General features: G+C 47.5%; 1 protein-coding gene across 6 annotated transcripts in view; it reads left to right on the top strand.

Moving 5' to 3' along the window:
- Window positions 1-23722, top strand: part of RNF111 (ring finger protein 111) — a 768201-nt gene that overhangs the window by 574250 nt on the left and 170229 nt on the right. For all 6 annotated transcript variants that reach the window (XM_069624380.1, XM_069624379.1, XM_069624378.1 and 3 more), the window contains one exon: window positions 4532-4658. In XM_069624380.1, the coding sequence (XP_069480481.1) occupies window positions 4532-4658 (127 nt within the window). The remainder of the gene's footprint in view (window positions 1-4531; window positions 4659-23722) is intronic.

Genomic DNA, 23722 nt, shown 5'->3' with positions numbered 1-23722 from the left:
GCTCACCTCTTCTGCTTAAGATAAACTTGACTGATCTGCCACTCATCCAAGGTCCTGAGCTAGTACAGACTGATAGTAAGAGTAGGGGATCTACCAACCACTGGGATAGCTTACTTAAAGTCTTACTGCCTGTAGGACTTTAGGAAAACTCCCCTAATGAGTTAGTCAGATTGCATTTTGGTTCCTTCTTCCTCAATCCTATTTCTCCTTGTGATGCCCTTCTTCACTCTGACCCCACATTAACATCTATTACTGCTCTTGGTGGGGTGGACATACCAGGGGTCTATCCATGTAAATGTAATTTAGTTTTGTTTGAATTAGCGTCCATGAAGGGGGCTACTATTGTTGTACCAACATAGTGTTGGGTAAGAATTAGTGCAGTCGATATTGTGTGGAACTACACAAGACTGATCTCTTGGTAGTAAGTAACCCACCTTTTAATATAGGCTTATACTACACAAGTTGGTAGCGTGACAGAGCAGCCAGGCTCATCTTAATAAGTAATGTGAGCTGTAGAGCTCTGCAATGAAACCATTAACTACAAGTATCCAATCAAACACTTACACACTTAGTTATATAATAAATATTTATTTATACACAGATATTTAAAGCATTCTTTTAAAAGCAGTAATTAGCTGTAACAGTAATTCTCGTTAGGAGGCAATTCCAAAAGTGAACAATAAAGCAGGTAAGTAATTCATTCATGTGTTACACATGTTCCAGCACCCGAAGTTGATGTCATTTGAGGGCTGTATAGCATTTATATAGTATCAACTTTGCAATATTCAGTTTGTCAAGGAAGGTGAGGTTACGGTTAGATCAGAATGGACTGATAAGTGATCAGAACAGTTAGATTCTCCCAAACGGAAGTAGGCAGTCAATTAACCCAGCATTATAGTGTTCAACATTTTAAACCTGTAAGGGAACAAGCACTGCCAAAGTCAATGGGTTCAGAAGGAGGCCTTTAAGGAGCCAGGACAACCAAAGTCAAGTTCTGACGCTCTTCTTAGAAAAATGTTTTCAAATGGTGAGTGTTCAAAAGAGAAAGCACAAAAGCACAGCCATTCAAGATGAGTCGCCTTTAGAAAGCACAAGCTGTAGGGCCAATGCATGTAAGATGAGGTCAACTTAATGTAGCATTAAATCGCACTCCCACAGATAGGAAGCACCCCAAATGGCAAAAGGATAAAATGCCCCAAGACGTGCCGTACCTTGAAATTGAAGGTGGTGTTCCAGCTGTTTGCCTTCACGATGCAATGCAGCAGACCTTTGTTCCTGGTCTGGTGTGCTCCTGTGGCAGCCCTCAAGAGAGGGACTCGGCAGCAGTGGCTTTCTGTTGATTTCTCCGGCTTTGTGGTTTTAGCGCCTTTTTCTCAATGGCAATGACGAACCGCTCATTTTAGGATTTCCTTAATCCCTCGGTCCTCGACTCTGGTGATGAGACTCTGGACATGGATTTCTTGCTTCTGTGGGGTCCTATGGATGCCCACGAGGGAAACTGGCCCGATTCAGACTTCGGAAAACAAAGCACTAAAAAGTGGTCAAGGTACCCTGGGTATTGTGCTTCCGCAGCCTTGGAAAGACGCAGCAAGTCGGGGGTTGTGCCAAAATAGTGTCTCTAGGCTAGTTGGTCCCCCCAGCCTATGGGAGGAAGTCTTCGATTTAAAAACGGGATCAGCACTGCTGCAGGGCTTAACCGGCACTTTGCGGTCCCGCATGGTGCTGCTGGCATCTTTCCTAGTCTTCTGCTTCATATGTTGTTCTCAAGTGGTCGACTCTGCTTCTAGTCCCAAAAACCTCACTTTCTATGCAAGATACCATTCATTCACAGCCCTAGGCTGTCAATTAGAAAGCAAGGTGGATGTCCTCCAGAACAGCCAGCCGGCCAATTGGAACTGGTTTCACTCAGGCACACCTAGAGACAAAGGACGGGAAGGTTTCGGGAACCTCCCGCACTTCCTGCCTTTCAAGACACATTGGAGCCTGGGTGGGCTTCAGGGCTGAAGCCTGCCAAAGGCAAACTACACAAAGGACTCAAACCTGTTGCAAACGGAGTAAAAGCCCAGAAGAAACTATCAAGAGACGAAAAAGAAGACTGGGGTTCGGGTGGGCGGGGGGGGCATTTTGGGGAAAATGGTCACCCTTGGGTGCAGCACTGCAGCTGAGATATCAGCATGCAGATGCATGTCACTTGGTAGTAAAAAAAAAAAAAGGATTGTAAGAAAATGTTACATGGGGAATGGGTTAAAGGGGTTACTATGTAACCCCTCAGCACTCCACGTAGGGTGATGTGGGCTGGACCCATAAAGTAAAGGTAAGACAGGGGTCATCTTATTGTTGGGAACAGTAGTTCACCCAATAAAATGTAGTTCAACATTAAGAGATGTCCAAGGGACATCTCTGGCACTGCACAAACGTTGCTGTGTGTCACAATGCAAAAGCAGATGCCTATGGAGTTTACCAGACTCCATGAAACAGTAAGGAACATAGAAAATCATAGTCGGAAAAACACAAGGGTGAGTGAGAAAAAGGTCTCACTCACTCGGGAGTAAACATTGAAAAGCCCTGAATCCAGCAAAAGAGCTTGGGGTCTCTAAAGTTAAAGGGAATTGGCACATAAATAAAAGTTCTCCCTAACGCATAGGAAAGGAAATGTTGAGGGTGAGAAGACTACCTTTCAGGACCACGCAAAAAGGGTCCCTAATACTCTGCCCCCTGTTTCAGCACTCAACACTGTTACCCGACATAATAAAGCAACTTACCTTGCTAGGTTAGGGTAGATTGGCGGCTGTTGCGAGAGCCAGTCAACTGAAAGACCTCTGATTGATATTGTTTGTCCCTTAGAGTTGTAATGGGGCCTGACCATACTACTGGCACACACAGCATATCCTCTCACTTGTGCAGCTTCATGCTGCCAGGCAAGATGGTGCTTTGGGGCTTAATTCCTTAAAGGTTAAGCCATATTGCGGAGTAGTCTGTGCCCCAATGAATCGCACTGCCACCTGCAGTAAGATCATACTGCCTGGTAGAGGAGGGTCAATTTGTCCACACAGGGTTCCAAAGCTGCCGCCAAATTCCAATGAATCGAGGCAGGCCCTAGTGAATAAGTGCACTCACTGGATCTGGAATATAAGGGGCTGTTTATCCGTCGCACTGGAACAAATACTGAGGTGTACTGGGTTGCACCACCAGGAGAAAGCGCCCATGACTATGTTCAAATTGATTTTGGGAGCCAGGTGTGGGAATAAGCATATCAGGCTTTGTCAAGAGATGTCGCCCCCTTGCTAATGCAACAATTGAAGTTGGAGAACATCCTGGGGGACCTTTTGTTCATGTAGCAACAAGCCCGTCTTGCCCTTTGCCAAGGAATGCAAATGCAGTCCCCTTGGAAAAGATTGGGCAAATTTCCTTGGGTAAAACCAGAATGTTAAGTGAGGCGTTAGTTAACTTGCCTTGGCGAAAGAGGTGAAGGGACATGGGTTCCCAGGTGGACATTGATGGACCAGAGGGGTTTGAGATATGAATTGTTTATACCAAGGAAGGAATTCTTAATTTGCTGCTGTTATTGATTTGTATGTGGCTTGATGTACTTTTATGGCCTCATGGCGAAATAAAGTTATGAAGAAGAATGTCCTTCAGCTGTACTTCAATGAAAACCCTTGTAACTTCCTGGCGAGTCCTTTAATTATTAGGGGTATCTGTGACGGGTTATACGAAAAATGTGGAGACTGTGAAAGTTTCAATTTTTTCATCAAGTTGTTAAAAAAAAAAAAAAGCAGAGGCTCGATGGGGCGAACTTGGTTCGTTGATGAACTCTGTAGCAGTTGACTCCCGATTGCAAATTTGAGGATTTCTCCGATAGCTTGGTCCGACAAACATGAAAATTAATTGATACCAAACTACCTAATTAACCTTTTCCTAGTGTGCCATTTGAGAATGTACGTTCCCACCTCCGATTGTCTCTTAATATTTACCCTACTTTGCGAAATTAAAACCCTGTGTGAACTAGTGCTTTTTGGCAAGGTGAGACTTCATGGTTTTGATAGCTAATTGTTTGAAATGGTTTACTTTTCCCTGATAATTTTATTTATTGGTTTTGAATCTGTTTTCTAAATGGTGTGATTTTGTTTTTAGAAATACAATTGTATTTAACCAAAAGCATGTTATAAAACCACAGTGGCAGTGAAATTTCTACTATAGCAGTATTTTGAAATGCTACTAGTAAATATTGTCACACCTATCAAACACTTGAAGAACAAAACCAAAGAAATCAGTGGTAAAGTAATCAACCTACATTTGTGTGCGGACCACGTAGAGGCAATCTTGTCAAGGGGATGGTGGGAGTAGTTGCAGCATAACAAGATATTTCCTGTCTTACTCTGGTGGCAGTTAATAACTTCTGACATCCACAGACAAGATTCCTGATATGGTTTAACCCTACTTAATAAACATTTGGTGATGTTGGCATAAGTTCAAATGTACGCATTTCATCTTCAATGGGTCAGTATTACATGTTTTCTTTAAATTGCAGGGAAATGGGACTTGAAACTGGAGTGACCACAGCTTCTTATCCGCCACCCTTACACCCTCACCTGGCCCACTACCATCATCCAGCTCCTCGACTTCATCACCTGCAAATAGGGGCGCTTCCTTTAATGGTAAGAAGTTAATTCAGAAATTTTACTGAGATTAGTGCTCTAATAAGGTTCACTTTTCGGAAGGATTTCATTTTTATCTACAAACAATCTGTCTGAATAATGTATACAGTTTCAGGGCTAGACATTGCTGGGAGTAGGGCGCTATTTAGCTAATGGGTGTTTGGGAGATTTGTAATTTTTGTGCTTGATCCCCTCTCCTAGTTGAGACCCCCTGCAGTTTTTGCTGGACTTCTGGGCCTTTTTCTTTCAATCCTGAATGAGTGGAGCCTTTTCTCCACTCATTAATTCTTGTGGGCGCTGTCTTTTGGAACTCTATTCTGTCTATTCTACCTGCACTTTGGAGTCTGTCTGCTCCATAGCTTTTAAAGGCAGTTTTTTACTACTGCAGCACACAGCTCCTTATGGGCAGTGTTGCTGGGGACCCCTAAGGCCCCCTTATGATTCTTTTTCTATATACTTTAGTAACTACAGTTCTTAAGGATAGATAGATACTAAGTATCTCTCCCAAAATTATCTAGCCTGAAATTGGCACACACCAAATTGAGTGGAGTACCAAAGGAATACCTAGTATCCCCCTTATCTCTACTCTTGTGACTCACAATCTCCTAGTTCTAACTGGTGCAGTGGACGTGTTCTACCAACTATTATGTAATATTTATACCACAGGCTATACCCGTAGCCTCCCTAGTACACGTTAGGGCCACCCAAGTGCCATCTTGGGGCCTCCATTCTTTTTCGACATTACTACTGTGGTGATTCTTTGTTAGCCCTTATTCTAACATTCTGGGAGGGGAAGGTCAGTGTGTGTGTGTATTTTGCCTCTGGCGGGAACCCTTTGGTATGCCCACCTAGGCTCCAGAGTGTCTGAGCAGGCAGGAAGTGGGGGAGGAGTCTTCCACCCCCCCTGTCCTTTGTCTGGCTGAGTGCCTGAATAGGACCAACTCCCTGAGAGGGTCTATCTGTCCTGATTGGACAGCCAAATGCCTGTTAGGCAAAGTTTGCATGCAGTACCCTCTGGGACCACTACACACCACTATGACCACAGGTGTAGGCAAAACCAACCTTTGGTATATGTCTGTACCACACAGTTTTTGGTAGCAAGCTGAGCAGCCGGGCTTATCTCAAGAGGGAATGTGAGCTTGTAATGAGGTTAGACGGTTGTCTTACAAGTATTCAAATACACTTCTACTCAAGGTTTCTTGGTAAAACACTTAATGTATTACACAGTCAGTTGGAAAACATTCACTAGAAGGAGGCAATCAATATCACACAACAATATCCCACAATACTTCACACTAACCGGTTCTGAAACAGTTAAACTACTTTGAAGGAGGAGCAAAATGGCATTCAGAGCATTTTAAGTAGGAGCAAAAAGGCATTAGTTAATAAGACAAATACTAGAGTTATTCTTAAACAGTGCAAATAGTTTGAGTTCACCAGAGGAGTTGGTCCAATGCAATAGGTAGGCCAAAGTCAATGGGCTAGAGTCTTGTATAGGTAAAAACGGTTCTGGTAAATAAACAGAAAAGTCTTTGCCACGGTTCTTGGAAGTAGTTCTCAGAAGAAAGTTATGTCAGGTCACAAGCTGTATTATTTTTCTTTATACCTCTGCAAGTGGGAACCTTTTCCCACAAAGACCTTTACTCTTTTATTTGGGTGTCATTTTAAGACTCTCCATAGTGTCTTTTAAAAGTTATCCTCTTTGACAAGATTTTGGCAATACGTGCCTATTGTTGCATGGTTGCCCTAGGGGCTCCCCTCTCAACTTTCTCTGGCTAACCTTGTGAGAACTACAGTTCCCAAGGGTAGAAGGGATCTTTGGTTCCCTTTTTACATTTTTATTTGGTGAAATCAGCACACCCCACCTTTTGTGGAATGCTGGGGAGATGCAGTTTGTGTGAAAGGGAATACATTGTGTTACGGGATAATTGGCGCAGTCACACTGAGACTACACAGCACTTATTGGCTTGCTATTAGAACCCACCCTTTGGTATAGGTCTGTACTACACAAGTTGGTAGTGTCACTGAGCAGTTAGGCCTATCTCAAGAGGGGTAAATGTGGGCTGTACAAATGAAATCCGTAAATACAAGTAGCCAAGTAACACTTACACTCAAGGTTTCTGTCATAAATAATTATTTAACATCGGTTTTAACTGAGCATTCGTTAAAACATCTATTTGCTGTAACAATTCAAGTAGGCTTTTGGAAATACTTTACAGAATCAATAAAGCTGTAGAATATTCTTTGGATATGCACAATACACTTCCCCTATACCCTGAAGTGACTTCAATTGCAAGGATAGCATTTGCATGTATACATCACACCCATATACTGTGTAGACTCTGGGTTGTAGAAAGAAAGTGTTAGGGGAAAATAAAAAGGTTAGAGTTTCGTCAAAAGTTGAGGACAACTGAATACTCCAATGAAGTCTTGGTAAGCCTTTCCCAGCAGTAAACCTATTAAACAAGCTACAGCCTATGGATGGGCAAGCAATGCCAAAAGTCAATGGATTTTGAAGAGAGCCTCTAGGGAACCAACACAGCCAAATTTATTCGGACAAAGTCAATAGTTCTGATGCACTTCTTGGATCAGTCTTTCACAAAATCAGATTGTTCAAAAGGAAATCCCTGAAGACACACAAGCTGTTAGGGCTGTGCAAAGGGAGTTGAAATCAACTCGGAAAGTTAAGCAAATACAATTCTAAAGCAAGACAGCACGACTTAAGTCAAGAAGCTAAGTACCCCCATGCCCAAAAAGTACCTCTGGTTAGAAGAGTCGTCCGGATGGATTCCGTTTGGTACAGCTATGCAGACCCTGGTTCCTGAGCCTTCGACGTGGGGACAAAAGGGACGACCTCTGGAGAGCTCCTTTTGCAGTACTCTGGAATGTCCTGCTACGGGCTCTTTTCAATTCAGTGGCACTTTGCGGTTTCAGTGCTTCGCAAACAGCACTGATGCAGAACAAATCTCTGGTTGGACTTTCCTTGCTCACTCGGTCCTGGACTCTGGTGAGTGGACTCTGGTGAGGGTACTCTGGATCGGAAATTCCTGCTTCTGGTGTTTCCTTAGGAGGCTCCTGGAGCTTTTGGCCGGATTCGTTCCGCGGCAGACTTTGAACTAGACTATGGACACCCGACCCCTGGCATTGGGCTTCTGAAGCAACAGATGCACAGCAAGTCTGGGATTGCGCCAAAGTGGAGTTCATCTCGGGGTTAGTTGGTCCCCCTCACCGAGGGGAGAAGTCGTTCCGTCTGAGCTTCTCTGTCAAGGTGAAAACTGAGGACTGCACAGCAGCAGCGCTTCACCGGGCAATTCATGGTCCATGAGGATGCAGCAGGCTTCTCGTCACGGTTTCTACAGATGTTTCTTCCAGTGGTCGAATCTGCCTGTAATCCCAACACCCTCGCCTTTGAAGCAGGTTTTCCCCATACATGCACAGCCTAAGCTGTCAATCACACCGGGTGGCTGTCATGTCATGTCAGGACAGCCAGCCAGCCAATCGGGACTGGTTTTGTGCAGGCACACCTAGAGACAAAGGACAGGGGAGTTTTGGGATCCTCCCTCACTTCTTGCCCTTTCAGACACACAGGAGCCAGGGGCGGGCTTCAAGCCTGAAGCCCGCCAAAGGCAAAACACACAAAGGGCTCCAGTCTGTCTCAACGCGCAGGGGTAATGACCTCACAAAGAGAAAATGGCGAAGCGAGAAGACGGTCATTTTGACAAAATGGACACCCATGGGTGCTGTACTGCAGCTGAGGGTTCAGCCTGCGGTAGAAAAGCACAATGGTAGTCAAAATTAAACCACTGCCACATTTAAAGTAGTGAGGGTAACAAGAAATGTTACATGAGAAAGTAGGATAAGGGGCTGCTAGGTAACTCCCCCCCCCCCCCCCAGCACTCCACAGAAGATGGTGTGTTGCACCTACAAAGAGAAAAAGTAAGTAAGCTTAATTTCATTTTAATATTCTTGGGAACTGTAGTTCAACGAAGAAAAGGTATCTAAACCTTAAGAGAAATCTAAAGGATTTCTCGGAGACACTGCACTGAAGGTGCTGTCACCATACAAAAAGCAGATGCCTATGGAGTTTGTCAGACTCCAAAAACAGTGAGAGCACAAAATACAAATCGGGTAAAAACACATGAGGGAGTGAGAAAAAGGTTGCACTCAGGAGTTATAATTAAAAAGTCCCAAGTCAAGCATTAGAGCTGGGGGTCTCTAAGGTGGGTGAAATTTAGCACTAAAATGAAAATTCTACCTAACACACAGCACCCTATGTGCAGTGTTGCTGGGGACCCCTCGGGCCAGTACTTACTAAGTAGCGTAAGTGCCAGACATGGAATGAAAGGGAGGGGGGGGCAGAACAAGTGTGCCCATTCTAAGGTCCTGGGTTAAGTGCCGAGAGGTTACCATTCTCGAGGAATGAGTAAGGAAGTGCAGAAAGTGGTGGCTGGAGTGCACAGTCCTGGGGGCAAGTGTGAGGACTAGAGGGGGAGCCTGAGACCTGTGTGGCTCTGGAGGTGTAGCAGGCGACCAGTCAGCAAACAAAGCTGAGTTGGGTAGAGAGGAGGGCAGTAGGCGGGAATAGGGGCGTGAGGGGGGGGTTAGCAAGGGAAAGGTGGAGAAAAGGAGGAAGAGAAGAGGAAGGTCTTGAGGTGTTTCCAGAACGTATGGTGATCAGGCTCAAGACGTAGAGGGGCAGTAAGGCTGTTCTAGAGGGAAGCCCCTGCAGAGGAAAGAGATCTATAGGGTCACCTATGTTCCAACATAGTGCCCCCTTTCTTTTTCTGCCAGTTCATGTGTGGTGGTCCTTTGTTAGCCCTTCCAGCATCGTACTGGGAGGGGGAGGTCTGTGTGTGGTTTGCCTTGGGGCGGGGGTGTGGCCTAATTGGACAGCCACCCGGCCCTTTCTATAAACTGCAGGGAGAGTTTACAGAGGAGTGAATGTAAAAACAGTATAAAAGGTGTGGTTCCTGTGGATAAAAGCAAGTCTACCACTGGAACAGAAGATCTGAAGCGGACGACCAGAGACGCCTGCAAGACCCTTCCATGAACCGTGAAGCGACCACTGCTGTCCTGATCCTGTTTTTTTAAAGACCGAGTAGCTCCGAAGGGTACTCCTTCCCTTTGGCTGGTGGGATCAACCAGTTGTCACGGCCACCTGGTCTCCACGGGGGCGTAGCACGTAGTCGTATGACTGATATCTGTACTGGCGTAGTTTTGAAGGTATGATGGTGTCCTCTCCCCTGTTATCTCCCCAGGAGGCATTAGCCTGCAATGTTGAAACAAGATGTTAGCTAATGAGTGGGTTGGATTGGTCCCACTTCCTGCAACCTCCTGATGCCCGACTCCTCTCCTGCTCACCTTTGAGTTTGGTGGGGTTGGCTCTCTGTCCTGCTTGACCTTCAGCAGGGGCGCAATAGGCTCAGTCTTTCTCTGGGCACAGTTACTTCACTGTTCCTGAGTGTCTGTTGCTGTGTTTCGGGAATGCTTGGATTAATCAGGTAAGTCTCTATCCCAATGACAGCTTGGTATAGATGCTCAGTCTTATTGTTCCAAGGTTTAAACGTGTTTTGTCTTTCTTGCAGACGCGGTTTCGTTAGGAAGGTTAGAGGAATTATTGACTCTCCTAGGATGCTGAACTGGTTGCCTCCAGATGAGTATTGGCACGGATGAGTGGCACTGGATGGCTGAACAATTGTTTGTTTGGTATTGTGCGCGACTAACCTGCTGTTTTTTGTTCCCTTTTTGCAGGCGCGGCCCCAAGATGAAGGATGGAAGAACCACTCCGAAGTAACCCGGAAGAATGCAGAATCCCTGGTGAGTATTGGATGCCTGCGCAGAAGTCCTTTCCCAACAGGGGCGGCGGTCGGAAGACCAGCTGGAGACGAGACCGATGGACGGAATTGCAGGTAAGGCCTTTGTCACTGTAGTAACACCTGTTGTTCTCATTTTCTTCTTCCAGGCACCGATGAATGGAAATCTCAGACAGGCGTGGCTGTAGAAACTCGAGGACAGAGCAGACCTGGTGAGCGTTACGCTGCAGGAGTGCAGAATAACGCAAAGTGTGTTCTGCCTGCAGGATGTGGCTTAAATAGCCTTGCAAGTAGTTCCAGGTAAAGTAGTCCCTTTACCACACCCTGTCTCTCAGGAAAAGTAGTCCCTCTGCCACACCCTGGATTTACAGAAGGCTCAGCCTCACTAGGCAGATTAAGTAGTTCCAGAAGTTCAGCCCATTTCATGAGCCTAGCGCCAACGTCCATGAGGCTCTGAGGCACTTCCTTGGGGCCTGATAAGTCCTTCTGGGTGACAGGGACTGGGGTGGGCCCAACAGTTCCAGGGGTTTCGGAGCATGCACCATGACACCAGTCCCCAGACGAACTACAAATCGAGCCATCTCCTGAGGTGCTATGACCTTGCAGGGCTTCAAACTGGGAATACCAGGAGACCTCCAATCCATTTGCAGTGCATAGTCTTGGCGTGGACAAATCTGCCCTGAACTTTGGTGTGCTCCAGTTGGACCTCCAGAGGCATGATCCCACTCATCAAAGTCCCCTCACCAGAGTACAAGACTGAAGAACGTAGGAAGACTGACTGGGCGATAACTGTCCTTTGTTGGAGCTGATAAAAAGGTGCCAAAATCTCAGACTGACTTGAGACCGAAGAAATCCAAGCTCCGGGTCCTATCTCGTGACTGCTGCTGTGACATCCCATTCAGAGTCCTCCCTTTCGTCACCAGACCGAGGCATCGGGAGACCGGGTCTGTTGCTGCTGCACAGGCTAGAATCCAGCTGCGTTCACTTCTTCTAAAGATATACTTTGGGGCAAAAGGTAGGAAGAGTCGTTCCAGTGTGACTGGAGTGTGTTCCGAGGTGTTTGGTTGTCCACCAATACCTCTGGCCTAGGCTCGATAGCTTGAGCCTCCTAAGGAGTCCTTTACAGGGTCCCTATAACCTGTGTTATCTTGCTAGGCATGTTTATTCTAGTGACTAAAGTATCCTGCCTTTCCTGCAGCTACACAAGGCTTTTTGTTCTACTCCTACACTGACTTTTTGCTAGTTAGTGATTCGACTTAAAAAGCAGCAGAAGCCCTGAAAAGTGTTACTAGAAAGCATATTGCTCAAGTGTGAATAACTATCTTTTTTCTTTTTACAGACTGTCTGATGTGACTTTACCACATGAATGCAATTACCGTTTTCCAGCATGGGGTCTGGCATGGATTCACATGCTCATGAATATTCCCCGTCAGGCCGGGAATCCTCTGTAAAAGAAAAAAAGTTTCACTTTCACTTTAAAACTGTATTACTCCTCTAAACCAATCGCAGTCCTCTGGGGTCATAATGCTGCCATCCAATGACGGCTGTCTCACTAAGCTCCACCCCCATTGGCCATCTTGATATTTTTACCGCATGCTTCAGTGTTGGAGTCCTCCTATTGCTCAGTGCTAATTTCGTGTTTCTTCGTAACATATTTGCAAACATTTTGACAGATTTTACATAGGATAGAGATCGGCAGCGGGGGCTCCTCTACCGGCAAAGATCTTCATCCGCCGTCGGATCATCGAAGATTCGAGAAGACCCAGCCTTGGTACCTGCTTCTCACCTGTTAAGCATGGCTAAGGAGAAGGAAGGCCACAGCCTCTTCAAACTCCTCTTAGAAGATCGTCACCATAAATGCTTGTACTGCCTGCATCCGGACCTCGATGAGGAGGGGGAGCGAGGTGTTATGGTTTTCTGAAAAAACTCGAAGGACAGATTCAGCAGTGTGTCAATTAGGCTCAAGTCGAGCAAGGCCTCTGATGCAGCCGCGGGGCAGGGTCTAGCCTCATCCAGGACCGGCTGGTCTGAGGAGCGTTCTCCCTCCGGGAGGAGGTAGAGATCCTTTGAGGATGCCACGCGTGCGGAGGTCCAAGAGAAGGCCAAGCTCCGATGCTAGGTCTGCTGGGTTTCGCCGCTGATGTGGGCCAGAATCTGGCAAGAGGCATTCGCTATCACCATTCTCCTCCCCAGTGAGCCTGCCGACAGGAGCATCTTCGCAGAGAAAGTAGCTAACCCTGTCCAAACTGTGTCTGCGGACAGTCCGACGAGGAAAAAGTCTGTGGAGGACTCTTCAAAGCCAGCTAAGGCTTCAAGCGAGGCCAATTCTATGGAATCGATGACCGCACAGTTGCCGAAGGCAGCCACAAACACTTTGTCATCTAAATCAACAAAGTCCACTGCAGCTCTGAAAGAGTGCGTCCAGGAAAGATGTAGCAGCCGCCAAGCAGGTGTCCTTGCCCCCCAAGGCGAGATACAGCTGCGGAAGCAGCAGCGCCAGGTAGAGGCCAGGCAGCCACTCCAGTCCAACAACCTCCTGAGAGGGAGAGCCAATTGATCCCACTTTTGGAGCCTCCCAAGTATGCAGACCGGCAGGCTGCTGAGGATAGCCCGCCGCAGATCTACTCCAGTACCGACAAGGACGACGATCCTCACGAGGCATGCTGCTTGTACCACAGAGGGGGACAACCTGAGGAAGGACCTCAGTCCCCGGTGCAGAAGACAAGACTCATTAGCCTGGATCTGACTCTGTTGGCTCAGTTTACCCCTAGACCTAGGGACGTGTCTGTGGACATTTTATCCACCCTGCGCAGTCCTCACCGAAATCCAAGTGAGGATGCCGCCTCTGGGCAGGCACCTCCAAAGGTAATCTCTCTCCCACAGAAGAGTAAGTCCAAGCGTGGGTCTGGGGGAGTGGGGAGGGGTCCTGTGCATCATCCGACCCTGCCACCATCACCTCGTCAGGACAAGACTCCTCTGGATCCAAACACGGACAAAGCTACCACGGCTACTGGTACCGACTAGGACAACTTTTTAATTGTGGTGGACGGGGAGACTCTGCACACGGCCAGCCTCATAGGGCCTCCCCTCTGGACAAAGTCAGTTCCTTTTATTCAGTCATCTCGAGGGCCTCAGAGCTGTTTCAGTTTGCCCCTGAGAAGACTAAGAAGGAAGACTCTCTGTACCACGACGCGAGTCGAGGAGGAAGACCATCAGGCCCGTCCCCTTCATGGGAAGAGGGCCTAGCCCTTATGAAGAACCCAAGTACAGCTCTGATGAAACCGGACAAATTGGAGAAGAAATGCAGGGTACCAGACTCAGCGACCAGGTGCCTAAGATGTCGACCCTCTTCAGATCCAGAGGTCACAGCCGCAGCTCGGAAACGCTCAGTGAGCCACTTATCGGCAGGTATGGTACTTCCAGACCAAGAGGGGAAGAAGCTGGATGCAACGGACAAGAGGATAATTTACACTGCAGCCCTCTACCATCAAGGCAGCAAACGCACTAGCAATTTTGTTGCGTTATGACCGGGTACTCTGGTACACGCTGGTGCCTATCCTGGATTGTCTACCTGAGGATAAGGTCGAGGCACAAACTTTTTCAGGAAGGAGAGGTGGCCTTGGATCAAGTCATCACGGTGGCTGTTGACCTCGCAGACAAAGGATTTTGCCAGATGGGTAACATGGTGTCTCTGCGCCATCAAGGTTGGTTGAAGGCTACGAATTTCAGACTGGATGTGTTTGGGAGAATTCTCAGAAATGTGTTCATTCCCTTCTACCTTAGAGGTCCCCACCAATCGGAAGGGGCCCTGTCTATCTGTCTGCTGATTGGATCTTGAGGCTTTGACCCGCCTCCCTCAAAGGCTGCCGTCTTTACCCATGTTCCTGGGCGAGTCTAGAGGAGTACGCGCAACAGCGCGCCCGAGGCGCTGCCGCCGCACTGTGCAGGGCTGAATCCGGGCATCTGGCCTCCTTCCCCAGCTGCGGCCCATCCAGTCAACGTGGGGAAACGGTCCGCGCCACTGGCCACGTCCTCCAATCACCCCGCCACGGCCCCCTGAGAGAAGCACTCGTCTCGGCGTGGCCATGCGGTAAGTTGTTATAGCCGCGGCTGTACCAGGCCATGCTTGCAGGCAAGGGTGGGCAACCGTACACGGGATTCTTATCAACATTCAAAAGAGATGACTGTGTGTATTGTTGTACTGTGTTTTGCTTTGCTTTACCATCGCCATACCCTTCTAGGATCCTCTTCCGTTGTGTGACCACTGTACCCCGTGGCTCCTTCCTTGCCGCTCCCTTAAACAGTGGTTTACTTTTTACTACCATTGTGTGTATTTACCGTGGGCTGCGTTCGCAGCCACGGCAAGCCACCCATTTCGTCAAAAAGGCCCGGTTGTCTTTTTTCGCTATTTTTTTGTCTGTAAGATCCTTTTTGAGATTTACTCTGCGCGCCAAACCAGGTTTGGTCCCTCTGTTCGTTTTTGTCTTTGGCGGGCTTCACAAGTGAAACTTGCCTCTGTCTCCAGTATGACTGGCAGGGGCAGGAAGTGAGGGAGGTGCCCAAAACTCCCTGTGCTTAATCCCCTTGGTTACAGGAATGCATCCAAAGGTGATTGGCCGACTGGCTGTCCGGCAAGGACAGCCACCCTGCTGTGTGATGGGCAGCTAGGCTGGAGTGAATGGGAGAACCCTGCATAAAAGGCAAGGATTTTGGCTTGGAAGGCAACCACTGGACTGAGGTACTGTGCCAACTCGATTGAGAGAACTTACCTCTCGCGGTGAAAGTTCATGGAACTTTGCCAACTTTCACACCTAATCAGCTTGTGACCCAACATATGATTCTTTTTCGTACAAACTACTTTTGAGAACTTTGGCAAAGACTTTACCATTTACTACAAGAACTGCTCTTTCATATCCAAGACACTAGTCCATTGACTTTGGCCTAGGCCTATTGAACTGAATCGAGTCCTCTAGTGAACTGAAATTATTTTCACTGCCTAAGAAAGTATTTGTGATCTATTCTCCTAACTTCTGCCTTTTTCCTCCCATTGAAAGTAACTGAAATACCATTTTCCTCCTATTTCAGGGAGCCTAATTTGTTCAGATTCTTATTGGTTTGGTATTGAAGTGTGTTTGTGTATAATAAGTTGCCTCCGAGTGAATGTTTTCTAAATGATTGTGTAATAAATTAATAATTGTTTTACCAAGAAACAACCTTGAGTGCAAGTGTCTATTTGAACCGCTGTGATTGTAAGACCTCTGTGTAACCTCTTGTACTGCTCACATTCCCTTTTGAGATAGGCCTGGCTGCTCAGCTCGCTACCACAAACTGTGTAGTACAGACTTATACCAAAGGTTGGTTTTTGCTTGCACCTGTAGCCCGAATTGTATGTGGTGGTCCCAGAGGGTACTGATGCAATTCTGTCTAACACAGCTAGGACAGCCAATGTTAGTTGAACAATCACTAGGGGCGCTGAGGATCTTATTTGCTGCTAAGGAAAAGTCTTGCACAATCTTTTAGAAAAGTTTGTATAAATGAGATTCACTTGAAGTGCCACAAGCTGGGAGGCTTGTGAGGGCAAAGATGCAGGCAACTCTGCAAGGTGTTCCCCAAGAAAAGTGTCAACTGAGAGCAAGTAAAGCTACACCACAAAAGGTAAGTTCTCTTAGACGTAACAGTACCTCTGGTTAGAAGAAATGGTTCCACCTGGCTTCTGTTCCTGGACAGCTCTGCAGATCCTGGTGTTCCTGGGCCTGGGGACAAGGGGGAGGACGTCTGGGGACTACTGCATTTCAATGGGAAGGTCAGCGGCAGCAATGGGCTAACTTCAATTCAGTGGCACTTTGGCATTTCAACTCCTCGCGTCTGATAGAAAATAGCAACACTGCTGTTTTCGGATACCAGCTCAGACTTTCCTTGCATCTGGGGTCCAGCACTCAGTTGTAGCTCAGGCTTGGTCAGTCCTCCTTCAGGGAAGTCCGGAATATCCTCCTGGCACTTGGGTCTGACTTAAAAACGATCCACTCAATTTGGTGTTCCTCTCCCTGGCACTTCGGTTCCAGCAGCAGTGAAAGTACAGCCAGCTTCTAGAGGATGTCCAAACGAGTTCTTTTTGGAGTTGATTGGTCCCACCAGCTCAAGGGGAGAGGATGTCCTTGAAGGGCTTCTCTAGTCGAAACGAATTTGGAGCTTCAGCACAGCAGCAGGGCTTCACCGGGCAAACCAATGGTTCAGGAGTTGCAGCAGGCGTCTCTTCCAAGTTCTTCTTTGGATTCCTTTGTCCAGTGGTCGACTCATCCTTCCAAACCAAAAAGCCTTTATGTGCATTTATGTAACCAAGGGGATTAAGCACAGGGAGTTTCGGGCTCCTCCCTCACTTGCTGCCCCTGCCAGAAAAACTGGAGCCAGAGGGACGCTTCACTTGTGAATCCCACCAAAGACAAAATATTAGTAAAAATAGGCTCATGAAAGCAAGTGTGTTAAGACAGTGTTTCTGAAGTCCAACTAAGGGCGTAGTAAAACCATTCTTTGAAGGGATTGTGTCCTCCGACGTATTCCTTACCTTAGATATCTCTTTCCAGCTATGCTGGCCTCGGAACCTTTTTCTCTAGAGGGCGCTGCGCGTCGACGTCCGCCGATTCGATGTCCCTCGACAGCCGCCGTATCGACGTCGACGTCCTCCTGCCTTTAAAGGCCGCGCGCAGCGTCCGTTGCTCAGTTCCGTTTTTCTGCGCTTACTCAGTGCCTCGGAATATCGTTGCTCAGTTTCGTAGAGAATTAATCCAATTTCCTTGAGATAGTCGATTCATACACAATGGCTTCCTCGTCGGAACAGACGACCCCTCGGTCCGGCTTTAAAAAATGCAGAGGAAATTTGTGGAAAAAAGATGTCACTGACTGACCCTCACAGAGTGTCTGTGGTGTTTGGGAGCTGAACACCATTGTTCAGAGTGCGAGGACTGTATGTCCATGACAGCGAAGGCCCTGAAGGAGCGTAGGGGGAAGCTGGAAAAAGGTAAGACTTCTAAAGCTTCTTCCTCGACGAAGTCGAGACATTCGTCTCCTCGTCACCATTCGCGCTCCAGGTCTCAAAGCGGCTCCCATCACTCCTCGAGATCGAAGCACTCGCAGAGGAGACGTCGAAGATCCCCTTCTTCGTCCTCCTCTTCCTCTCTTTCACCTAAGAGAATCCCTTGCCCCACGAAACATAGTTCCCGGGCTGAATGGGAGGAATTCCGAAAAAATATGATGAGCGTCTTCGAGAAAGCGGCCTCGACCCCCCTCGAAGACTGCCGAGAGCGATGCTCTGGTCGAAAGATCCGAAGGTCCAAAACGCCGCGAGTCGCAGTACCCGGTGAAGGAAGCTTCTCGAGCGCGTCACGAACCCTCGAGTAAAGCTAAGACCTCGAATCCTTCTTCGAAGGTTCCGCCGACGCCGAAGTCTGTGTCTTCGATGCCGTTGTCGAAGGGACCTTCGACACACGTGTCTGTTGACTCAACGCCATCCTCAACACCGGCGTCGACGCCAAGGAAAGTCACGGTTGCGGCGCACCCAGTGGCTATTCCCAGGTCTTCGATGACGATGTCGAGATTGTCGACATCCTCAAGCAGAATTCCAATTCTATCGAGGACCTCAAGGCCTCCGCCTTTGTTTTCGACGCCACTTTCGAAGCCTTCGGCGTCAACGACATCAACGTTTTCGAGGCCGATTAGAAGAAGTTTGGCACCCTCTGCCTTGAAGATGGGTTTCACACCCTTTGTGAGTTCAGACCAATTGAGAACAATGTCCTCAATTATGTTAATGTTAAAGGTCATTTGTACCGCACACTATCACCACCGGAGTGGTCCCCTGGCGCTCTGGGGGCTCTGAAAGAGGGAGGGAGGGAGGGGTGGAGGCTGGAAAAGTCCAAGAGAACAGTAATGTGCTGTTGGCAGCCTCAGCCCGGTGGTTCCGTCGGCTGGGCCTCGGGTGTATGCAGCCGGTAGTCGTGTGCTGATGTGCGAGTCTGTGTGGGTTTTGTTTTGTTGTTGCAGTGTAGTGAAGTTCTTGCGGTTTGCTGCGCTAGAGGTTTGTGGTTGTGTTTGATTTGGATTTTGAGAGGTGTATGCAGAGAAGGAAATTGTTAGTGGTATTGGTTAGTTGGTATCTCTATCCTGGATTGAGCCAGTTGGGCTTGTGTAATCTTACACAACGGAATGCTTGTACGCCCTGTGCCTCGGGAGGTATGTGCCCGTTTTTGCATTCGAGGCCGTTTGAGGGTTTAGCTGTCCCCTCCGCCCGCTCCCTTAATAACTTTGCATGCTCCTCACCCCCCCACATGATTAGCGCAGCTGCTAGTGTCCATACTTCCGATTGTGGGGTGATTGGTGGTATCTCGTCCGTTCCACAGTCCTGTGGTACCTAGTTGTGGCTGTACGGGCGGTGGGGGATGGTAAGGGTTGGCTGGAGTTGTTGCCTCCGTCTCCCTGGGTCTCGCGGGTGGACCCTTGTGTCCAGCGTCAGCCCTACTGGTGCTTGGAGTACTTCTGTCGTTCTATGGGTTTGTCAGTATCCTTTTTTGACTCGTTTTTTTTATTGTTTCGGTTTTAGTCTCTGGTGTTGAAGAGGTAGGTTTTTAGTAGTTTTCTGAATTTAAGGTGATCTTTGGTGTTCCTTATTACTTTTGGGGGGGTGTTCCAGTTTTTCGCGGCTAAGTGGTAGAAAGCGGTGCCTCCGAGTTTCTTCTTGATGTAAGGTTTTTGTTCCAGTCGGATTTCGTTGGTTGATCTGAGCGGTCTCGTTGGCTTGTAGATTATTTTTTGTTTGTAGGAATTCTGCTCCTTGTCCGCTGATTGCCCTGTGCGTTATGCACATTGTTTTGAAGATGATATGCTGTTTTACTGGGAGCCAGTGTAGTGTTTTTAGGGCCGGGGTGATGTGGTCTCTTCTGGATAGTTTAAGGAGTAGTCTGGCTGCTGTGTTTTGGATCTGTTGTAATTTCTTCAGTAGGTATTCCGGTATACCGAGGTAGAGGCCGTTTGCATAGTCGATACTTGACATGATGAGGCCGACGATGGTGTGTGTTTTGTGTGTGAAGGAGAGGAAAGGTAGTATTTTTCTTGCCGTGTGGAGGAGGAAGAAGCATTTCTTGACTGTTGCGTTTATTTGCGGTTCTAAGGTTAGGGTGTTGTCCATCAGGACTCCCAGATTTTTTACTACCTTTGATGGTGCAGATCCCATTTCTGTTGGCCACGGGATGGCGGTTTCCTTCTCTTGGTCTTTGGATATGATCATGATTTCGGTTTTTCCTGGGTTGATTTTCAGGTTGTTGGTATTCATCCAGTTGAAGACTTCTTTTAGACAGTCGGTTAAGTTTGAATGATCGGCTTGGGTGTCTTCGATCTTGTAGATGATTTGTGTCGTCTGCGTAGTTGTAGCATTTGATGTTGTGTTTCTTGAAGATTCTGATTACTGGGGTTTGGTAGATGTTGAAGTACAGTGGTGATAGTGAGGATCCTTATGGTACTCCACAGTCGTTGACTCGTGGGGTGGATTTGAAGGGTTTGATCCAGACGGTTTCAGTTCTGTCTGCTAGGAATGATTTAGTCCAGCGTAGCGCTGTGTCTGTTATACCTATGTCTTCTAGTCTTTTGGTTAGGGTGTCATGGCTAACTGTGTCGAAGGCTGCGGAGAGGTCGAGCAGGATAAGGGCAGATGTTGTGTTGGAGTCTGCGTTTGTTTTTAGGTCATCCCAGATGGATAGTAGAGCTGTTTCTGTACCTTTTGTGTGTCTGAAGCCGACTTGAGCTTGGTCTAGCAGGTGGTGTTCTTCAACGTATTCTTGGGTTAGTTTGTATACGTAGGTTTCGAGGAGTTTGGCCGGGTAGGGGATGTTGGAGATTGGTCTGTAGTTGGAGAGGTCATCTACGTCCCCGCTTGTGTTTTTCAGAAATGGTTTGATGTAAGCCGATTTGAAGATCCTTGGTACTGTTCCTGTTGCCAGTGATAGATTTAGAAGGTTTCTGAAGTATTCTGCTGGTGTTCCTTGTCCGAGGATTGATTTGTAGATGTCCGGGGGGCAGGGATCCATCGGTGAGCCCGCTTTCTTGCTGTGTTTTATCAGCATTGCGAATGCCTCGCTGATATTTCTGGGTAGTTATTGAGTTTGTGCAGCGGTTCTGATTTAGGTTTGTTTGGTTGTAAGTCGCTGCTGATTGGTCTCTGTTGGATGGTTTGTCGGATGTCATTGATTTTCTTTTTGAAGTGGTCTGCAAGGTTGTTGCATAGTTTCTCCGAGGGGGTTTGGGGTGTTGTCACAGCCTGGTGGGTTTCTCATTTCTTTAATGATACGGAACATTTCTTTTTGTGTGTTGGTGGCATTTGTGATTCTGTCATCATAATGCCTTCTCTTTGCCTTTTGAATTTCCTTTTTGTATGCGCGAATTTGCTTCTGGAACATTGTTTTTATGTTGGGGTTGTAATCTTTCCTCCATTCCATTTCCATCTTTTTGTTTTCTTTTTTCATGGTGCTTAGTAGTGGGGTAAACCATTTTGCCATTGCTCTTTTTTGATGGTGTGAATGGTTTTCTGGGGCCATCTTGTCAATTGTATCTGCAACCCATTTGTGTAGTATCTCAGCTTTCCCGTCTAGGTCAGATAGGTCTAGTTCTGTTGTTGAGGGTTTGGTTAACTCCAGTTGTTCGGATAGGTTGCCTTTTTTGACATCTTTCCAGTTTCTTTTTGTGGTGGCTCTGAGTTTGGGAGGTTGGATGTAGGCTTGAGTAGGCACAGAGTGATTACGAATGGGATGATGAGATGGTCGCTCCACAGTATTTGTATCGGCGGTGCCGTGGTGATGAGTTTTTCTTCTGCGAATATTGCATCCAGGGTGTGTCCTGCCGAATGAGTTGCCCCTTTTACTAGTCGTAGTTTCATGGTGGCGAGTTGTTCAATCAGCGAGTTTTGTGAGTTGGCATGACTGTCTTCGAACCAGATGTTGAAGTCCCCCAGTATCATTAGGTGTTCGTGGTTGATGGCTATGTTGGTTATGGCTTCTATGAAGTTGTCGACGAAGGATGCATCATAAGTTGGGGGTCTGTACACCAGGATGAATGCGACGTTGGTTTTTGGGTTAGCTGTAAGGTGTATGATCATAGACTCGCAGTTGGGGATGTTGAGTGGTTCGTCTGTTCTTATTTTCAGCTGTTCTTTAAATGCTATTGCGATGCCTCCTCCTTTTTTGTTTTTCCTGTTTGTTTGAAGGCATTTAAAGTTTTCTGGAAGGCAGCTTTGGAGTGTGATTTTGTAGTTGTCGTCCAGCCAAGTTTCTGTGATGAAGAGGATGTCGATGCCGTTGTCGAGTAGATCGAAGATCTCTGTGTAGTGTTTTGACATGGATCTTGCATTTATTAGATTGCAGTGGAGTTTAGAGGTGTAACTTGGTTTGCCTTGTTTTGTTAGGGTCGTTTTCTGATCTTGTTCAGGAGCAGTTTTCAGGTTGTCGGCGTTCTCGAGTAGTTCTTCTAGGTTTAGTCTAGGGCTTTTGTTTTCATCTGGTTCATCTTCTAGGGGACACGGTTGTGGGTTGGGGGTTCTTCTTGCTTTGGTGATTTATGGTGTTATTGCTTCGGTTGTGTGCTTGTTGTATCTGGTGGGGTTTGTCCTTCTTCGTGATGTTGGTAGGTTGTTCAGTGTAGTTGGTTTCGGCGTCACGTTGGTTCGATCTGGTGAGTAGGTCTCGGCGAGGTATGGAGTTAGGTAAAGGGATTTGTCTCTTCTTTCCGCGTTGGTCCGATCTTTGAACCTGTCTGTGGGGGTGTGTTCTGTTGTTGCGGTTCTTAGTTGAAGTTTCGGGGTGTTTGTTCTTTCTTCTCTTCTTTCCCTCTGGGTGGGTCGTTTGCGCGGCATTGTACGATTCCGAGTTGTTTTTAGTCTAGTTGTTGTCTTGGTCGGGGTGGAGTTGGGGGTTGTATAGTTATATAGTTGGGTTCTAGCAGTGGCTCTCTTTAGTGTCCGTCTCCCTTAGCGACCGTGCAGTTTGGGCACGGTGGCCCTATCATCAATGGAGTTTGGGGAACAGACAATGCAATATGGTCACGGCGGCCCTTCTAAGTTTGAGACACCTGTATAGTGGGAGAGAGGCCTATCAGTGCAGTTTGGAGAACAGACAATGCAGTTTGGGCACGGCGGCCCTGCTAAGTTTGAGACACCTGTATAGTGGGAGAGAGGCCTATTAGTGCAGTTTGGACAACAGACAATGCAGTTTGGGCACGGCGGCTCTGCTAAGTTTGAGACACCTGTATAGTGGGAGAGAGGCCTATCGGTGCAGTTTGGACAACAGACAATGCAATTTGGGTACGGTGGCCCTGCTATCAATGGAGTTTGGGGAACAGACAATGCAATTTGGGCACAGCGGCCCTGCTATCAATGGAGTTTGGGGAACAGACAACGCAATTTGGGTACGGTGGCCCTGTTATCAATGGAGTTTGGGGAACAGACAATGCAATTTGGGCACGGCGGCCCTGCTAGGTTTGAGACACCTGTATAGTGGGAGAGAGGCCTATCAGTGCAGTTTGGACAACAGACAATGCAATTTGGGCACGGCGGCCCTTCTATCAATGCACGAGGTTAGGTATCTAGTGTAAAGCTGTACAACTCCCAACCCCGGCCCTCCTACCTTGCTGGTCCTTGTAGTCCCTGGTTGACGGCTGGCCACTGGCTTGGCTTCCCCTGCGGACACCTGCTGACACTTCCTGGAGTCGCCTCCGTTGGAGTCACCCTTGGCCTCGGGGCCCTTAGCCGCTGGGGGCTGCCGGGCAGAGGGCTGCCCTTGGAGGACCGGTGATAAAGAAGAGACATTTGAGTTGCAGGGATCTGCAACCCCAGTTCAAGAGGAATTATCCTCAGAGGAACGCAGATTAAAGGAACTCCATGATTCCTTACATGAGGCAAGTGGTTTAGACACTTCCCCTGAGGTGGAGTTTGCTAGGCCAGACCCGGGGGAGCATGCTGAAACCCCTTATCGAGCCTTAATGGCCAGGATCACAGAATTTATGGGGTGGTCAACACCTTCACAGGCTTTCCAACAGGATGACCTCACGGATATTCTTGATAAAGGTCCACAGGAGGATCCTGTAGTACCTTTTCATAAAGCTCTACAAAGGAAAATCATGACTAACTGGGAAACCCCAGATGTCGTCCCGGCAGTAAATAAAAAACTGTCTTCTAAATACAGGGTATCTTCTGCAGACCCGGAGTTTTGTCCAAACACC

This window comes from Ambystoma mexicanum, chromosome 11 (assembly GCF_040938575.1).
Source record: "Ambystoma mexicanum isolate Mex_15411 chromosome 11, UKY_AmexF1_1, whole genome shotgun sequence".
Lineage (NCBI taxonomy): Eukaryota > Metazoa > Chordata > Amphibia > Caudata > Ambystomatidae > Ambystoma > Ambystoma mexicanum.
This window is presented reverse-complemented; position numbering and strand designations above follow the sequence as displayed.